General features: G+C 42.7%; 1 protein-coding gene across 1 annotated transcript in view; it reads left to right on the top strand.

Annotated features, from left to right (window-relative positions):
- Positions 1-20,423, top strand: part of PLXDC2 (plexin domain containing 2) — a 664,573-nt gene that overhangs the window by 339,450 nt on the left and 304,700 nt on the right. Inside the window, exon 3 of the mRNA XM_088478640.1 lies at positions 19,321-19,467. Coding sequence (XP_088334766.1) covers positions 19,321-19,467 — 147 coding nt within the window. The remainder of the gene's footprint in view (positions 1-19,320; positions 19,468-20,423) is intronic.

Raw genomic sequence — 20,423 nt, 5'->3', positions numbered from 1 at the left:
ATGGTCAACCTTAAGCTCTACGACCAGTTCTGATGGTTACCGATGGTCTCGATTAATTCTTATATGGCCGGAGATGACGTGCAATGCATACGAGAAGGGGGCGTATTTTTTGTCTTACGGCCGCATCCTCCCCTTGGTCGGCCAGCTAACGATCCGATCTTAAGGACGCAACTTGCAGGTGCATCATTTGCATATGCGGACCCTTTTCCCTTACGACCGTGCGGCCGCAACGACCGACTCTGAATGAGGTCCAATGTCCCTATTTGAAGGAGGGAGGGGGGGGGCGCCAATGCTCTTTCTGGCCCTGAGCACCAAAGAGTCTAGTTACGGCTCTGCCCTAAACACCTGAGCTGTGAATCCCCCTTCTGCCGACACTGACACAATCTGCTGACTGGCAAGCAAAACCGCCTATTCGCAGACATATGGGAAATTCAACTTGTTATAAATATTCCAACCATTTCCAGGTCGGTATCAGGGAATCTAGATTTTTCAGCATGTTGGATATCCCCCATCCCCTGACGTCGGCAGAACAGGGAATTGCAGCAATCCGTCACGGATATATGGGACCCTAAAATCCTGGGTATAACATTTAATCAAAGAACGAGACACATATGTACAGTAATAACATATCTGCAGGCATTTTAAACAAGCGTTACAGCTATAATAAACAAATGTAACAACAAAGCATTAAGGAACTAGGGGCCACAATCAGAGGTCCGCATATGGCCATAGAGCCACCTGTTTCCCATCAATATTCTAGACACATATAAGGGGTCTGATGATGACTTGCCCTCAATTGTGCCTGAAATTGCAGGTGTAAAAATGCATTCACTAAAAAAAACTGCAATTGATGCAAAGTTGCATTTATTAAATATGTGCCTCGTTTATATCAGATATACATCACATGTTCTAACCATTTGTTTTGAATGATGAATTCATTATAAGGCTTCAATAAAACATAGGAAAGGTCTCTAATACATCAGATACAATTCTCTGTCTCATGTATGAAAACCAAAGGAGCCTTCAGCCAATCAGCAACAGTTTTCGTGTGCTTGTGCCTGTCATCATTGTAATCATCCTGTATTTGCATCTGCCCTCAAACACATGCAAATAATATGGCTTGCGTCTCTGTGCCAGTCCACAATGCACAATGTTATTACTAGGGATGTGCGCCGGACCATTTTTGCCGGATTTGGATTTGAATTTGGATTTGCCAAACTGCAGTGACTGACTTTGGATTTGGATATACACAAAGCCCACAGTAGTAGTGCCACTTATACAATGCCCCCAGCAGTGGTGTCCCTTACACAATGGCCCCAGTAGTGGTGCCCCCTATGCAGTCCCCTTAGTAGTAGGGCCCCTATGCAGTGCCCCCAGTAGTAGTATGCCCCCCAGTAGCAGTGCCCCCATTAGCATGCCCCCAGTAGTATGCCCCCCAGTAGTAGTGCCCCCATTAGCAGGCCCCCAGTAGTGGTGCCCCCATTAGCAGGCCCCCAGTAGTAGTGCCCCCATTAACATGCCCCAAGTAGTATGCCCCCAGTAGTAGTGCCCCCATTAACATGCAGTGCCCCGATTAACATGCCCCCAGTAGTAGTGCCCCATTAACATGATGACCATTTTCCTCTGTTTTCTGGCATTTAGGAGCAAATTGCTGATTGTCATTTGCTTTCATCCCTTACCAGATTTTCATTCCAACCAATCAACTAGTTGGATGGTTAGACAGAAGATCTTTACGTGTGTACCCAGCTTAACATTCATCATGTTGACCAGCTCAGCTTCTGGCTGCAGATCTGGGGAGGATCTAGACTTTTTAATTAGGTGGAGTGTTTTAACTATTACAATTAATGTAGACTCCTGCCCTTTCCATTACTGACTCCTCCTACTTCTTAGTCTATACTCTAATAATACAAATATAATTAAAATTAAAAAAACTAGTGTATATCATTCCCTGTATTAAAGTCAACATATCCTAGCTCTTGCTGTAGGAGATTCAAACTCCAGATCACAAGTGCCATAGTCAGACATTTAACAGGAGGGCTACTGTATCTGTAAATATGTAGCATATGCTTGCACCAATGTAATGATATCCTTCACTGGGACTTACAGGCATATTTATCAATATTATTTTTACTAAAATAATGTCAAAACTACTCCAAGTCCTTAAATTTGCCCTGCTATAATAGCGCTATCTGGAAATGATGTTATGAAGGGTTCCCCACCCTCCATTTCACCTACTCCAGCTCAACCCTCCCTGTCGGCTGACAGGGAGAGCAAAGTCCAGAGCAGACTTCTGTGATTAGCCTGTGTGTCTGATAGCCCACTGGCTGATTACAAAGAAAAAAAATAGAATAATAAAAAAAAAATTGTGTGCAGACCCCGGTGTTTTGGTTTTGGCTCTATTTCATCATCGTGTTTTGAAGCCACCCACACATGTTTTCGTTTTGGATCTGAATTTTATTTTATAAAAAAAACTAAATAAATAAAAACAGCTAAAAACATGTAATTTGGGCCTGTTTTTGTTCCTACAGTATTATTACTTTCCAATAATTTTCAGGCAATTTGGCCACCTCACAGCTCACATTATTGTTTTCACCAGTATTGGCCAAAGGCTGGCTGATCTAAGCAACAGAGAAGCGGCCCATAGATGTGTGTTTGTGGGGTGTATTATAATAGATAGACCGTAAAAAGGTCGACAATGTCATGATAGACACCAGATGTTGAACAGTCAATAGGTCAACAGGGACACAAGGTCGACACACTAAATGTCAACATTGAAGAAGGTCGACAAGTACAAATGGTCAATATGGTCAAAAGATTGAGACAAAAATGGTCGGCACACAAATGGTTGACACTTTTTTTTAGGGTTAGTTTTAGGGTCAGGCACTAGTAGGGACGGATAGGGTCAGGTACCTACCCCGACGGTTAGGGTTAGGCACCAAGGAGAGGGTTAGGGTGAAGATTAGGGTTAGAAAAAAAACAATGTGTCGCCCGTTTGCGTGTCAACCATTTTTGCTGACATTTTACCATGTCGACCATTTGTACAGGTCGACCTTCTACCATGGCAACCTTTTGTCCCTGATGACCTATTGATTGTCTAACATCTGGTGCTTATCTAGACACTGTCAAACTTTTTACTGTCTATCTATTATACCACACCCCACAAACACACATCTATGAAACATTGCAACACAGCAATGGCAGTCGGGATGGCAGTTTCATAAACTATGTGACCCCATAGTGCAGAAAGTTAAAGGACACCCTCTAAAATACACAAAATGGCAGCCTTCACCCCCATGTGGTGAGATGGTGACTGACGGACTCCAAGGCAGAGCAGGTGGCCGACCGAGGGAGTGACGGTGGAGCCCGGCATCTACCATGAATATACTTACCAGGTGAGCGGACTTATACACATGCAGCGGCTCCCTGGCCTCACTAATTGACAGCCGGTGTTGACGGTGATCACTAAGTCTCGCTCCTTTGACCATTCATTGTGCAGCAATAGCTAAAGGGCTGCCATTATTCCCACAGTACTGTAACTAATTCTATACAGTATGTAACTTTTTATTGGAGCAGCTGCCCGTTAAGGGCCAGGAGAACAGCATTGGAACTCCCCATAGAAGCAATTAGGAGTAACCCTGATCATATACTTTGTATAAATTTCAGTGCAACATTGATATATATTCCTGCTACTTTGTATCCCACACCTCATATAGAGAACAAGGAATGTAATAGAGACAACCAGAGACTCTCACTCACATAATTTGTGGAATATACAGCAGATGCTCCACCCAAATTTAACCTGTGGAAGAAGGTCTAAGAACTAATTTTATATATATATATATATATATATATATATATTCTTTCAAGTATTCTGCATGCAGAAATCGGTGACTGCAGTCATTTCCAATATCTTGTTGGAACCACTGGATTATAATGGTTTTTGTGAATTGAGTTTTTTAAAATGATGATATTGTACTTTATGTGATATGAGCACAGGATTATTATAGTCCCTTTTGAGAAAATTGCTTATGAAAGCATTTGTCCTTTTTACTATAAATACATTTATTGTTATATTACATTTGGACTTTGTATCTCTTTGGTCCGGGAAAGGCTTTTGGCACTATCACTCATCTATCTATGTGACCGCATAGAAAGAATGTTCTATTTAGTCAATAACTAAATCAGAGCCCCGAGAGCAGTACATAGAAATGGAGGTGGAGTATGTCGTAGAAGGCAGGTAAAGCACTGATTGATTGATTGATTGATTGATTAGGAAAAATAAATTTGAGACATGACCTTGTGAGAGCTGTTTTGCAGTAACTGAGAAGAGAAAAGGCTATCAAAAAATACATTGTTAATAGCCTAGGATTACTCAAAGGGTTGCAAGAGAAGCTGGCCATACTACCCCCTCCTTCCTAATTGTGTGCCACACACCTGTAGTACATTTATGAGGTGCACCGCAGATTGTTCATATTACCAAATAATACTAACTTTGCTCCATAATTCTATTATTTTTTTATATTTTGTGAGGCACCACAAATGTGTTGCAAATTAGTAATGTGTAAGAGCAATAACCAATAAAATAGACCTTTGCCAATGCCGCCAAACAGCCCATAATGAAAAGAAAAGTGGTGCATGATGGTATTGTCCTTGCGCCCTAATGTGTCTGAACACACAACAACCTACCTCACAGCGCCCCTAGTATAAGCCGGGTGGCACACTAATAATGATGTTATATTTTTGAATACACAATTTTTATACTAAATATGTTTTAACAGTGCCTGAACACACAGCAAACTGCCTCACAGAGCTCCTAGTATAAGAGTGGCACCCTAATAGTACTGATGACGTTATATTAGGTTTTTTTGCCCCAGTTGGTTTTTTTAGTAACACAGTGCTGCAGTACACTAGTATGGCGTTTTTAATTTGTGAGACACAGAGTGCTGCTGCCAGCCCACAGTACACAATGCCCCTGCCTTAATAGTGCTCCTAATTGACCCTATACCCACTCCCTCTCCCTTTGGTCCCCAGTGTGAAATTGTGTCCAATCACGAGGGAGGGAAGATTAAGTTTTGCCTCATTATGAGATCCGCACATGGCGGGAAGACCCGAGCCCCGCCTTTGTTCGACTCAGAACCCCTATGTTCATGTGTGTTCAGTTTCCATGGAAAATGAACCGCACATTTCTAAAAAAAAATTATTTCACTTCCCTGCACCAGGAGCCAGTGATCGGTGAGCTCCTCATTGTCTCAGGTCAGCTGATCGCTGAGCTCCTGCACAGTTACCACGGTCAGCTGCTCTGTCCTGTAAACTGAGATGCCGGTTCACAGTACAGTGCAGCTTATGGGCAAACCCAGGATTTTTACAGGGGGGTTTCCACACACACACACATATATATATATATATATATATATATATATATTAGTATAAGAGCTTTCTCACAAACTCTGTCCCTGCATGAGATATTTAATACATCCTTGCGATGTATTGAAATATCGCATTTTGTGAGGCATGTCAAGCTCAACCACAACTCTGTGTATGGGTCCGATGTTACGCGATGTTACCAATGTTTTCGCTGACTGGTATAGTGCTGCAATCGCACTGTGATATTCATTTGCATATTTTCGCTACATGCTGGTGCGTGCGATTGCAGACCTGCGATCCATTCTGAATCAGGCCCTTAGACCACTGCAGCTAAGCAGGTCTATGTAGTTAGCAGCTACAGGCTAGTAGGAGTTCTTAGGATCCTTAAGGTGGTCAGCTTCTCTCTGGTAACAGCAGAAAGCTGGCACAGGGCTGCCCAGAAAGTCCTTACGATGCTCAAGTTCTCCCTTGTCCCGGACAGCAAGCCCTCAACAGAGCTGCCTGAAGTGTCCTTAGGATGCTCTGGGTGCTCAACTTCTCCCTGGTCCCTGCAGTCCCAATCCCTCATTGTGCCGTCATGGTGTCACATGTTTGGGGGACAGAGGACCTGATTCAGACCCGCTCGCAAGCGCAATGCGCTCACAATCGGGTCGATTGTTAGGCAATGCTCACGTGCGGCGTGCGAGAGCCCCGGAGCGAGCGAGAAATAACTCGCTCCGGCGCTCGCATCCGAAAGGGGCGGCTGTCGCCCCATTTGGTAGGCGGGTTGGGGGGGTGGCTTGCCAAATGGAGGCATTCCCGAAGGAACGGTTGTCGTTTGGGGGTGGCCCCACTGACATCATGAGTGATGTCAGTGGTGAGCTTCCGACTCTATTAGAGCCAGAAGCTCACTGGGGCTTGCGGGAACGAGGGTCTTGTCGCAAGCCCGATGGTCGCGACCATCACCTGGCCGCTCGCAAAAGCTGTGGGTGGTCACCCACAGCTATGCGAACGGCTAGGAGGCCGGATTTAAAAAAACATGCGGCTGCCCTGATTCAAGGCGAGCGCACACTTTTTGCGTGCGGCTCTGAATCAGGCCCAGAGTCAGCACAGGGAGCATTTTTGCCCTGTTAGGGCCCTGTGGGAAATGACCTAGTATTTGCGGCTCATGCGCCCCTACTTTTTCAAATTTTGCTTTAATTTACGAACTGCATTTAAATTATGGACTTATGAAGAATCTGAACTTAAATATTTCATATGATGAACAAGTTATGGGGGTTTCAGAGTCATCTCCTGGGAAAATGATCAAGGCTCTTATTGAGCTGCTGTTTTATTATGATCTCTTGTTGGATAACACTAGCCATAATAATTGGATCATTCTTCAAGCTGACATGTGTATTGATTGCTGAGAGTTCAGGAATATGACCCCTTGCGAAATAACTAAAATTAAATATCCTGGAATACCATATTCTTGTTGCAGGATTACATCTTGTTTTACTCATGACGATTTTTCCTACTATATGGGCCGGCATTGTGCACCTGTTATTGTTATAGTCTGTGTTATTATAATCTTTGTTGCAGTTGGAACCATGTAATATTGATTTGTATTAACTACGTGATTTGCATTGACCTTAATAGATGTGTTGGTGCAATAAAATGGTAACAGAAACACCCAGGATACACCTGCGACGCTGTAATCGACAGAAAAATATATAGACCAGTTACTGAAATATTTATATCCTTTCCTACAATGTAATATCTTGGCATGCATGATACTTAATTGATGATCCGGAAACAGTGAACACCACCAAATTGCACTACTTTAACAAATCTATTATAAAATAAATTCTTTAAAAAATTATCTAAATAATCTAAAAGGTGACAGTTGCAGAACACCCAGACTAATAAATATTACCGAATACGATGGGTCCTTGCAATTAAAGGAAGGGGAAGTGGTGCAGTGTACATTGGTTTTGATTCAGAGATTTATGGAAATCCGAAGTTCACATACATCTCTGATGATTAAAGAGCTGCCTGTGTGCAGGAGACGCACTGGGCATGTGCAGATCAGGTCCTGCGATGTTGCTCACTGTGCCCCAAAACTGCAGCTTGATTGACATGATGCTGGCATTTGGGAGCGGCGATAGGGCAGCTGTGAGCAGCGTTCTAGAAAACATGAGGGTGCTGGCCCCATTTTTTTTATGTTTTGGGTGTGCCAAAGCCAGTGGCTGCATCCTTAGGCTCAGATTCACTGGACCCGGCTGCGTGATTTTGCCGCACACCCTGTGTAACCTGAGGGTTACTCAGATGTCCGATGGACACACAGTTGATCTGATGCTGCATCTTTTAACACAGCCAACAGATCGCAGAAGCCAGCAGTGGGTGGGCTTTTGCATGTTTTAGCGGCTAAAGTGGGACGGAACAGGGCAGAACTGCTTTCAGGCATTTCTATTTGGAGATGGAACCAGTTCTGCCTCCTTCAGCCCACCCAACCCGGCTTGTCAGCACTGCACCGCCCGCAGAAACTTTGTTGCCAGCGAGCACCAGAGGCTGGAGTTCACTCCTGAGCTCCAGCTTCCGCAGTGTTTACTATGGGAGATACATCATGACGTCTCTCCCATAGTTCCAAGGAGCGGCGGATGGCAGCAGACGCAAGAGCAGGACTTAAGGTAAGTATTGTGTGTTTTTTTTATTTTTGTGTAAGGGGCACTACTATTGGGGGGCATTACTACAGGGGTCATTACTACAGGGGGCATCACTACGGGGGGCACTAGGGGGTGTTACTACTTGGGACACTACTACTGGGGCATTACTACTGGGGGCACTACTACTGGGGACACTAGAGGGCATTACTACTGGGGGCTCAAGTGGGCATTATTACTGGGGGCATTACTACAGGGGGCATTACTACTGGGGGCACAACTATTGGGGACATTACTACCGAGGACACTACTACGGGAGGCACTACTACAAGGGGCATTACTACAGGGGCCATTACAACTGGGGGCACTACTACATAGGGGATTTCTACTGGGGGCACTACTAATGGGGCATTACCACTGGGGGCACTACTAATGGGAGCATTACTAATGGGGGCACTGCATAAGGGGGCATTACTACTGGGGGCATTGCATAAGGGGCACCACTATAGGGGGCATTGCATAAGGGGCACTGCTGCTGTTGGCATTTTATAAGGGGCACTACTACTGAGGGCATTATGTGTATTAGGGGCACTACTACTGTGGGCATGTGTATAAGGGGCACAAATGTGGCCATTGTGTAAAAGGGGCACTTCTGTGTGTCATAACATGAATAAGGGACACTACTATGTGGTGTATTGTGAATCAGGGGCACCATGGACCTCATTCAGAGTCGGTCGAAGCAGCCGCACGGTCGTACGCCACCGATGTTCGCTATACTGCGCATGCATAAAGGTCGCAATGCGCGTGCGCAAACTAGCCGCTACGATCAGAAATGTCGCTCTCCTTGAACACAACCAGGTCGGTAGTTTGAGTGACAGATTGAGGCGTTTGTGGGTGGTAACAGGGGAAGGTGTTTGAAAATGGGGGAGTGGAGATCCGAACTCAGGCGTGCCTCATTATGCGAACGGCGTTTTCTGGGAGTGCATAAATTACAAAGTAGTGTCATGGCACACGTGACATGGGAGGTTTTACACTGAGATGATCGTAGAGCTTAAGAGAGGGTCAGGTCAACCTTTAGCTCTACGACCAGTTCCTATGGCTGTCGATGCTCGCGATTAATCCTTATGTAGCCGGAGATGACGTGCTATGCGTACGACATGTGGGCGTATTTTTAGCGGTCCGACCGCATCCACCCCTTGGTCGGCCAGCTAACGATCCGACCTTAGGGACACAACTTGCGAGGGAATCATTTGCATATCCGGCCCCTTTTTCTGTACGACCGTGCGGCCGCTTCGACCGACTCTGAATGAGGTCCTATGTGCGGTATAATGTGAATAAGATTGTGCTACTGTGTGGCGGGAGGAGAGGCAGGTGGGTTGCGACAGAAGCGGGGCCTGATGGGCCACGTCATTAAGCCCTGCCCCCTTCGTGGTAAATTACCATGATTGGTGCTAATTTAAAATAGGGGGCAGGGCTAAATGACGCGATTCATGGATAATTGCGTCATCAAACCCCACCCCCTATACGGGGACCCGTGGAAATGGGGGAGAAGCGCCTACCCTACCGGGGGTGCGGGGGGTTACCCGAAAAATCGGGAGCCTCCCGCGAATTCCGGAAGGGTAGGTATTTATGGATTAGGGGGTTAAGGAGGGAAGGTTAGGGTACTTACCTCTCCCCTGACAGGATTCTCAGCATCGGGATGCCGCTGTCAGTCTTTTGACAGCAGGCATCCCGAGGGCCGGGATTTCATACCCAACCCATTGTGAAAAGCTTCTATAATCTCCTGCCCAATAGCATGGAGCAAAAATTAGATTATATTTTAAGAGTTCCTGTTTTATAATATTGTTGGTTGGTTTGTTGGTTACGCTGATTTTTTACAGATTAAAGTACAGTCATACCGCTTTCCACCTAAGTCCTAGGTCTGACCAGAGATTTGTAACACAGGGCCTGATTCAGACCCGCTCGCGAGCGCATAGCGCTCGCAAGTGGGTCGATGGCCAGGCAGTGCGCACGTGTGAGCCCCGTAGCGAGTGAATTTTCACTCGCTGCTGGACTCACTACAAGACGGGGCAGCTGTCGATTGTGATTGACAGCTCTCCCCGTTTTGTAGGCATGCAGGGGGGTGGCTCAACAAACGGAGGCATTCCTGAAGGAACGCCTGCCATTTGTGGGCGGTCCTACTGACATCACCAGTGAAGTCAGTAGTGAACTTCCTGCACTATTAGAGCAGGAAGTTCACTGGGGCTTGCGGTGGATGAGACCCTACCACAAGGGTCTCATCGCAAGCCTGATGGTCGCGATAATCACCCACAGCTTAGCGAGCGGCCTGGAGGCCGGTGAAAAAAAAAACCAGCCCGCCCTGATTCAGAGCAAGCGCTCGCAAATAGCTAGCGCCACTGAATCAGGGCTGCAGTTCAAAAATGGGTCAGACCCAGGACAGACACCTTTTCTACTGCGGCGCTGATCCGTGTTCAGTACCTTTCACATGGGTGCAGAGGACACCAGGAAGCCCTGTGCTAGGCAGCTGAAAATCTGCTTTAAAATATCAATGCAGAAAACAAGCAAAACTTTTTTAAAGTCTCATTCCCCCAATACATTATATTTTAAAAATAATAAATGTTGATATACTGTACTCAGTTGTGCATAGGAACTGGGAAGCGTTTTTGTCTTTCTAAAAGTATAGAACCAAACCTGCTCTATGCCAGCTATAAGATGATGCAAAATTCAATTCCTTGTGTAGTGGTGCTCTCTCTGCCCTTTAATCTCCAGTGATTGCAAAATACGCGCTATAGCAAAATCACAGGTAACATCTACCCCAAGTGCTGTCTACCCTTACCCCCTCCCTACCCTCAGTACTGCCCCAGCTGCTATCCTGTCCCCATCCCATCACTGCCTCAGTATTGCCTGCCCCTAACCCCCTCCTTGCCCCCCAGTACTGCCCTAGTTGCTATCTACCCTTACCCCCTCCCTATCCCTGGTACTGCCTGCTCCTAACCTCGTCCTTGCCCCCAGTACTGCCCTAGCTGCTATCAACCCTTGCCCCCTCCCTGCTTTCCATACTGCCCTAGCTGCTATCCTGACCCCAGCACTGCCCCTAACCCCCTCCTTGCCTCCCCTGTACTGCCCTAGCTGCTTTCTACCCTTGCCCCTTCCTTATCCCCAGTTTTGCCTGCCCCTAACCCCCACCATGCCCCCCAGTACTGCGCCAGCTGCTATCTACCCTTGCCCCTCCCCTACCCCCAGCACTACCTGCCCTTGGCCCGCTCCTTGTCCCCCAGCACTCTCGCAACTGCTGTCTGCACTTACTTCTATCTAGCCCTACAGTAGCTCTGTCTGCCCTTACTCCCCTCTAGCTCCAGCTCTAACCCAGCTTCTCTCTGCCTTTGCCCCCAGCTCTACTCCAACTGCTGCTTGCCCTTAACCCTCTCTATCCCAACTGCTACCTACCCCCAGCACTGTCTTAGCTGCTTCCTGCGCTCAACCCCCATAATATATGATGGGACCCAGAAACAGTGGAGTAGGACCCCAAATTTTCAAAGTGAGGGGTCCCTGGGAACCATATTTTGTTCCCGCTCAGTGCGATCACTGCTCTCATTATAATAATATTACTCTACTAAACTTAAATCTCATTTCTGCATTGCTACATAATGAGCACATAATTGCTACATAATGAGGAACACTGGTGCGCCACTTCTGTACTTCAGTTAGAGACTCTTTACTTCTCAGTACACTTCCCCACACAATCTTCTGCTGCTTTGTAAGTACGGCCATTCTGCTTCACAAGTTTACGCTCCCCGGTCGAAAACTAGGTGCAGAAGATTAAGGCAAGAGTAGGTCCGTTTTGCTTTTTGCAAATGACCACTTTAATGCTTCAAAGTTACCTTAAATGTGCAAATAAACTAATTTTGGTTCAAGCTTTTAACTTTTCCATGTATTTTGCCAAACACATTTTCCTTTATGTGATCACGGATTCATCACGGTAGGAAAAAGACAATGCCTAAATCTTGTTTTTCTTTTGGAATACAAGGACATTTTGGGGTTTTTTTCAGAATGGAAGGACATTTCGTACTGCTCTGTCTTCTGTTCATTGTTTTCCATACTATTGTTATTAATCCACGAAATCCCATCGAATGGCAGCCAGTTCTATTGGTTCCAGCCATCTCATAGAATGATTCCTAACACCACAGTCTGTTTGTGTGGCTCAGACTTTTATGTCCGTTGCCAAGACGTTTCCAGTGGGTGAAAGACAATGTGTACACAGCTTTTTAAGAAGTGTGCTCAATCTGAAAAAAAATCATTTTCATTTGTATGCCTTTATTAACTGCTAAACTTTTATTCTTTGTGAATGTGGGCTGTTTGCAGAAAAATATAATGTCATTTGTAGTTAACTATGCATTAGCTGGGTTTAAGTCAATAGATCTACACTGAAAAGGTTGACAATGTCTAGATAGACATCAAATGGTAGACAGTCAGTAGGTAGACAGGGACAAAAGGTTGACAGGTACAAAAGGTCAACACACAAAAGATCGATACGGATGAAGATAGACAGGTACAAAAGGTCGACAGGGTCAAAAGGTCCACATTGAAATGGTCAACACAAAAATGGTTGACATCTTGTTTTTTTTTTTTTAGGGTTAGGCACTTATCGGAGCTTTGGGGTTAGGTTCAAGGAGGGATGGTTAGGGATAGGCACATACCTCAATGGTTAGGGTTAGGCAATAGGAGGGATGGTTAAGGTTAGGCACCAGGAGGGAGGGTTAGGCACCAAGGGGGATGGCTTGGGTTAGGGTGAAGATTAGGGTTAGAAAACAAAAAAAACATGGGGCGACCATTTTTGTTTCAACATTTTTTGTCTCAGCCTTTTGACCCTGTGGACCTTTTGTACCTGTCAACTTTATTGTGTGTCGACCTATTTCCCTGTCGACCTTTTGTCCCTATCTACATATTGACCATTTGGGATCTATCTAGACATTGTCTATCTTTTTTTCTGTAGATCTTTTATACCAAACCCGCATTGGCTATTGCTATATAGATGACTCTTCAAATGTTTTTAGACATAAAAAAAGCAGATAAATAATTCATAATAGACTTACTTCATATTCTAAACAACAGTTGTATTCAACATTTATCAACCTAATTGTGGACCCGCACTGGTTAATTTCAGTGATAGTACCTTATGTCAGGTAAATATATATACGTATTAGACCCACACTCATATGTCGATTTTAATATGTTGTTTTAAATGATTCAATATATTGCTGAAGTGCTACCGTTAACTCAACTGTTACTGTAATTTCCTGTTAACTCCGTAAGTTACTTTTGTATAGGCTGAAGAAGACTAAGAAGAGTATATTAAACGGTGCACAAAATAGGGTCTATGTCAAAAAATGTGTTATACTGTATGTAATGTATTATAATTCAATGAATCTTTATTTGTTTCATCAAATTCTGTGTTCAATATGAAGGCGAAATATTAATTAAAAACCAAAAGATAGTATAGATAATAGAATTGTGTTAGAAATTTTACAGAAAGGTGCTATTACAAATCCTTTCACCGCTGGTCACTTAGGGGTAAATTTACTAAAGTGAGAGTTTTTTAGAAGTGAGTTTTAGAAGAGATGTTGCCCATAGCAACCAATCAGATTCTACTTAACATTTAACTAGCACCTCCTAGAAGATAATAGCTAGAATCTGATTGGTTGCTATGGGCAATATCTCTTTAAAAGTCACTTCTAAAAACTCTCACTTTAGTAAATTTACCCCTTAATGTCTTAATATCTATCCAATACAACTGATTAATTATTGTATATACTCCTGATTAATATTTCCATAAGTGTAGTATTCTTCATTACTAGGGTCACATTCACAATATCACTTCTGTTATCTTTAAGATGATTGTGTATTCAAATCAATCTTATAATTATGTGTATTATTATTATTATTATTATTATTATTATTATTATTATTATTATTATTATTATTATTATTTATACAGATCTTATTCAGGTTGAACAGTCTTAGTATAGTGGATAAGCATAGGATATAAACATTATTTTGTGTAGTGATTCTCTTTTAATGGTAATACTGGTATAATATATTTATGTCTGATATTGCTGGCTGGCTAATTCTGATACCTGTGTATCTATTGTGCCAGATCTCATATTTACATACATAAGTTTAGAAAATGTATTTGTGCTGTTTATACAAATGTTGCTCTTTGTGTCTTCCTTAAAGTTCAAATATAAGGTTTTTTTTTCTGTAACCAGCACCTCTGAGGGATTTACTGATAGAGTATTTATGATACTGAGACTTTCATTAATGTCTCCACTATCAGTGCCTCCTATCTATTTTATCAGTCCCAGGAGTATATTTCTCAATGGCTGTATTTCTGTCTGCAATATATTATACTATCTCATTCATCCACTTTATTATGAGATCCACTTATTACGTATTTGTAACCCCGTGGCTATCTTTAACATCGCCGCTATTAACACTTCTGTTCGACACTATCTGGAGTCATAATCAGTTATAGGCAATTTCACATATTCATTATTCTTAGCAATATTTTGCATATGATAATGCAGTGACCGGCGGCTATATAGGAAACACCAATGCACGTTTCTCCTGTCGGCTGCTTTGTCAAGGCAGTGCAACCAGAATGTCTCCCGTGTCCAGCTTTTATGCTTATGTCATGGTTCTCATTGATTTATTCTAGTGATGTGCAGGCTCGGATTAGTCCGGATTTTCCCACCAAGTTCGGATTTTTCCTGCCAAACATCGGGTCTCAGAAAGAGGCAAAACGTCATCTTTCATGGACAAACATCATCATTCCTGGATAAAAGTCCATGAAAGATGATGTTTGTCCATGAAAGACGATGTTTGTCCATGAAAGATGACCTTTTGCCTCTTTCTGAGACCCAATTTTTTGGCGGGAAAATCTGAATTTGGTGGGAAAATCTGAACTAATCCGAGCCTGCACATCCCTAGATTCAAACCCTAGTTATCTACTTTGTTTCTGATTGGTTGATTCAAATTCTTTGCTTAGCCAACAGATCCACTTGTGCAAACCAATAGCCTCTAAGGTAATAGCGCCTCACGAGTGGCTTTGTGCTCACAACAGCTGACATGATGTGAGTGTTATAGTGCCAGCTTTTAATTAGCCACGCTATTAGCCAACTGGAGGCCAGCAGTGCATAGGTCATACAAGAGGGGAAATGTATCAAACCTTCCAAGGAGATAAAGTAGGGAAGTTGCCCATAGCAACCAATCAGCTTCTAACTGTCACTTTATAGACTGTGCTAGATAAATGACAGCTACAGTAACAGCTGATTGGTTGCTATAGGCTTGATACATCTCTCCCGACACGAAGTTTACATCTGAACAGCAGTGCTGACACTCAAACCCCTCTCATCCTCCTCTCGCCATCCGAAATCATTACCCTTCCCCATCATTTGTATAGGTGTGGAGACTAAACATAAGTTCTCAGCACATTTTCTCTATCACTTCTGCCTGGATGCCATATTAAAAATGTCAAGCACCAGGCCGCAGGGAAAGTACTGTTTGGCCAAATGCGGCCTGCAGGCTGCCAGTTGGACACCAGGGATCTAGGTACTCACTACAATGTATATTTGTTTTTATTTCTCCTTTGGAACCGCTCTCTTAAGTGGCCTCACTGGAAATTGAGCTTATAATGGCATTAAGTGGACTGGAGATGTTAGGAGGCATTTGAGGATATTAAATTGCTTCTGGGCAAAACTCCAGCTCTCAAAAATTCCCGATTTCAGAATTTATTGTGTCTTCTGTGAAAACACCTTTTGGCTTGGATTTGTTGCTCTGTAATTATATTCCAATGGAGCACAATGATTTATTTAAATATAAACTTTTCCCCTAAGATACCAGCTATAGATGCACAAAAAGTTTTACTTGCCAGTCAGATGATCAACTGAGTCATGCCTCCTGTTGTGATAAGTGGAATACAGAACATACACACCCTGACTGTGAAGAGAGGACCTGAAATCAGCCAAGTCTTTCGCAAATTCAACTTGCGATGGAAATCCGGTGTGCGTTGCACAGGGGGCAGGAAGGTGATTGTCCCTTGAGTTGCACTTATTTAAGAATATTATAAGCAGGGTCAGGGCCATTAAGATATCCACAGGGCGAGGGTACATGATGGGAGCATGGCCTGGTCTGGGAGACGTGACCATGCTCTCTCACAAAAAAAATAAATATAATTTGTCCTCCTCAGTAGCTGGATCCCTTAGGGCCCCTCCAACAGGCTAGGGGCCAGGTAATTAGTACCTGCCCCCATCTCTGTGCACCTGATTATAAGATGCGGGCCAGCTCTGAAAGAATATTGAGGCTTTTTTCCATGCAGCATAGTCAAATGAGCACATACATGACTACCTGTGTGCAAATATACTGTAGCAGGTGTGGATATTTGTTACATATTACAAACTGCAGTTAGAGCTGCCGACCTCGGGCGTATGTTAATAAGGGAGACATAGTCAAGGGGTGGAGGCAAGGTTATACCTACCTGCCTCCTTCCTCTCTGTGTCCCTGGCTATAGCCATATCTTAGAGCGCAGAACATGCCATTCCTGCAGGAAGAGTGCACCGCCAAATCATAATGGTTAGCTACTTTTTTTTATATAATAGCTGCAAGTTGTGCTTAAATACCATGGGGGCAGATGTATGAAGCTCTGGGAAGTGATAAAGTGCAGAGTGATAAACGACCAACCAATCAGCTCGCAACTGTCATGTTACAGGCTGTGTTTGAAAACTTACAGTTGGGAGCTGATTGGTTGGTCGTTTATCTCTCTCTACTTTATAACTTCCCAGAGCTTCATACATCTGCCCCATGGTCACTTACTTGCTCTTACTCTTTGGCCCAAAAGTTTGACAATATAATGTCTTGGAAAGGGACCTGCATGTAACTTTAAATAATCTCCTTATTAGTGTCTCTCTCTGTACATGCACATTATATCAAATTCCACACTACTGTGGTGACATGGCATTGGTGACAGAGGCTCATTTACCACCAAAGTCAGTCCCCTTATCATGAATTAGGGGTACCCCATTCCATGCTTTCTGCTGCTAAGGAGCCTATTTATCTATATTCTTTTATTAACATAATGTGAAAACGGGTATTTTCACACCAATTCACATTATTTTAGTATCACTTAAATTTATCAAATGGCTTTTGGAGCAGTTTTTCGTAAGAAACTACTCCAAGCCCTTAAATTTCCATTATTTTAGTAAGCAGATCGCATTTCCCATACTTGCAATGTTAGTTAAAAATATGGGAATTTAGGTGAAATATCACACCACAAACACATTTTAAATACGGATTGTGGTAAATAGGCCCCTAGGACTCAGCAGTGGCCCAATTAGTACCATGATCACAAACTTTTTTTTACCAGAAAAGCAGATGTAATCCTCTTACATAACACTTTGCAGTAAAGTACATGCATGACATGAGGATGGCCATTAAACCAAATATTCTGTAAATGTGGAACATCGGTGTCATGGACTATGAACCTGTACTTACCTACACGGCCAAAAGTTTCTTGAACTCTTCTGGTATACATCTTCTTTTCACTTTTTTTTTTTTTTTTTTAACATAAAGATAAATCTTTCAGTGATTTTTTCCTAACAACAATAAACATGATAATTTACATTATGGCATTATGTGGTTATGAGTTTTGAGATGTCACAACGCAATATTAATTTGTATGCTGTTTTTTTCTGTCAATCATATTACCTGTTACTGTTTTTGCGTCAGTCCAACTGCCTGAGCCTCATGGAACGTAAAAGGCCAGCCAAAACCTGGAGGACAGCAGACATTTCGAGATGTGTACAACTCTACTTACAGATATACACTCTTTCTCCCGTGGCACACAGTTTGGGAGCAAGATACACCTCCATTCTGTCATCAGGCACCATGTGTTTAATCCAAAACCATGTAATGATTCTCTGCATTCTGATTGGTTCCTTCGGGATTACATTTACCAGCAGTTTTTAAGGATTATCAATAGAATTTGTCGACCCTGGACCCACCAAAGCTTGATGAATTTAAAGTATTGGCAATAAATTCATTTACAATGAAGCATTTTATTTTCTGACTTAGCATGAAACATTTTAAGAATTTCAGGTGCTTCATTTACTGTCTAATTGCATTGCAAAGTTTCAGGCTATGTCGCTCATTTCTATTATTTAATAGGTTAATTGTAGCTAAAATCTTTATTCTCAAATATCTGTATAAGCTAATTAACCTCAAGAAGATTATCCTTGGAACTATAAATGATTTTTGCCAGCTATCTTTTAAGACGGATAATTAATAATAAATAAATTATCATGACCTAAATGAATGAGATACTTAGTAACTCAAGAGCTGAATTCTTTGTGATACCTTGCATCATTTCATCAGTCAGGGTTATCATCCCAGTATGAGGGAAAAAAATTAAATGATAAGGGATCACATTTGAATATGACAAATCTGCATAGATGTGCTGAATATCTAATGATTCTTCTATTTACACATAGGTTTTGTTAGCACTAAACAATGATGTCTAGTGTGTGTGTGTATATATATATATTATATATATATATATAGTATAGATATATGTTTTGTGTCAACCTCAATTGTACTTGTTCTCTTTTAATGTATATTGTAAGATTTATACATCTGATAGTCCATCGCTGCAAATGGCTCCTCACAAATATATAGTGGTGATGATGATTATACATACTGTACATAGATCAAGCCACACTTATCAGGGCAATGAGGGGAGCAGGGGGCAGAAATGCCAGATTCTTCAAAGGTAACTACAATATAGTCACATTGCCCTTTAGCACACTATGGACCACTGTGAAAGAAAGTGATGTTATCGGGCTCAGGGGTGGGGAGGGTACTGATTACTTGGGCCCCAGACTTGCTCGGAGGGCCCGGTCCAGCGATGGATGAGATGGAATGCCCTCCTTGTAAGCGCATGCAAAGAAGAAGCATAGTATTTTAAGTCAAAGTTTAACAAGTGAGTGAAGCCATCTCCCTGATTGGCCACATCTCCTCTAGCACCCAGGCCCACCGTATGTCTCGGTGGCCCTGATCAGGCTACAAGTTGGTGGGACCAGTTCAATAAATACAGATCTAGTACTTCCAGTCTTTTACATAACACACCAAGAAACACTTTCATTATTCACGTCACTTATCTGGTAATGCTAATAATGGCTCTTTAATTCTCAAGGTACGTCAGCATAAGCAATTTCCAAATCATATTTTGTGACTAGAAATTAAGTTTCTCAGAGAGTGACTTATAATACATATTTCTGTGTTACAGGAGGATATGGATCATAAGTATTATATTTCTAGAATATTTGGTCCATTGGATTCTGCCAGTCGGGATTTATGGGTCAACATTGATCAAATGGAAAAAGAAAAAGTAAAGATTCATGGGATCCTGTCAAACACACACCGGCAAGCAGCAGTAAGTCATTTCCTATGCACTGGTTCTCTTGTGAGCTCATTACAATAAGGATTGGCAAACATTATATACATCTAATGTAACACTTACAAACTCACTGCAAGTACAGTACATTATGGGTCTCATTTACTAAAGTGTTTTATCATCAAAACGAGTGATAAATTTCACTGCGTATGAGCCAATTAGCTCCCAACTTTCATCTGTTAGAAAAATGACAGTTGGGAGCTGATTGGCTGGAGCGCCATTTATCATACACAGGGGTCTATTTACTAAGCATTGTTAGGAGACAGAGTGAAAAGTGATTAGGTGCCAGCCAATCAGCTCCCAACTGTCAACTGTTAGAAAAATGACAGTTGGGAGCTGATTGGCTGGAGCACCATTTATCATACACAGTGAAATGTATCACTCATTTTGGTGATAAAACTCTTTAGTAAATGGGGACATATATACTGTGTATATAAAATATTTCCATGATGCTATTTATGTTATTGTTATTGTTTAATAGGCTAATACAGAAGTTCCCAAAGGCGGTCCTCAAGGCACCCCAACAGTTTAGGTTTTAGAGCTATCCATGGTTGAGCACAGGTGGTTAAATCAAGTTGACTGAGGTACTAATTAAGTCACCTGTGGTCAAGCATGGATATCCTTAAAACCTGGTTTGTTAGGGTGCCTTGAGAACCGAGTTTGGGAACCTCTAGGTTAATATAACTTTTTCCTACATGTCTTCTAATTAAAAAAATAAGGAAAAAAAAATCACAGTCGGATGCAAAACTGCGCGCTGCCCATCTGCGACTTTATGCAAAGGCCACTACAGATTCCTTCATTATTGTATAGAGCTGTGTGGCTGGATGTGCGTGGACTGAGATGCATTAATACCGATTGCTGCGTCCTAAGATGCCACCATTAGTTGCACCATGAAACATTGCACCAGCACTATTTCAGTAATAATAACGCCGGTA

This window comes from Taudactylus pleione, unplaced genomic scaffold, assembly GCF_031769625.1.
Source record: "Taudactylus pleione unplaced genomic scaffold, aTauple2 ptg000216l, whole genome shotgun sequence".
In the NCBI taxonomy this organism is placed as follows: Eukaryota; Metazoa; Chordata; class Amphibia; order Anura; family Myobatrachidae; genus Taudactylus; species Taudactylus pleione.
The sequence above is the reverse complement of the archived record's forward strand: the minus strand, read 5'-3'. Positions and strand labels throughout refer to the sequence as shown.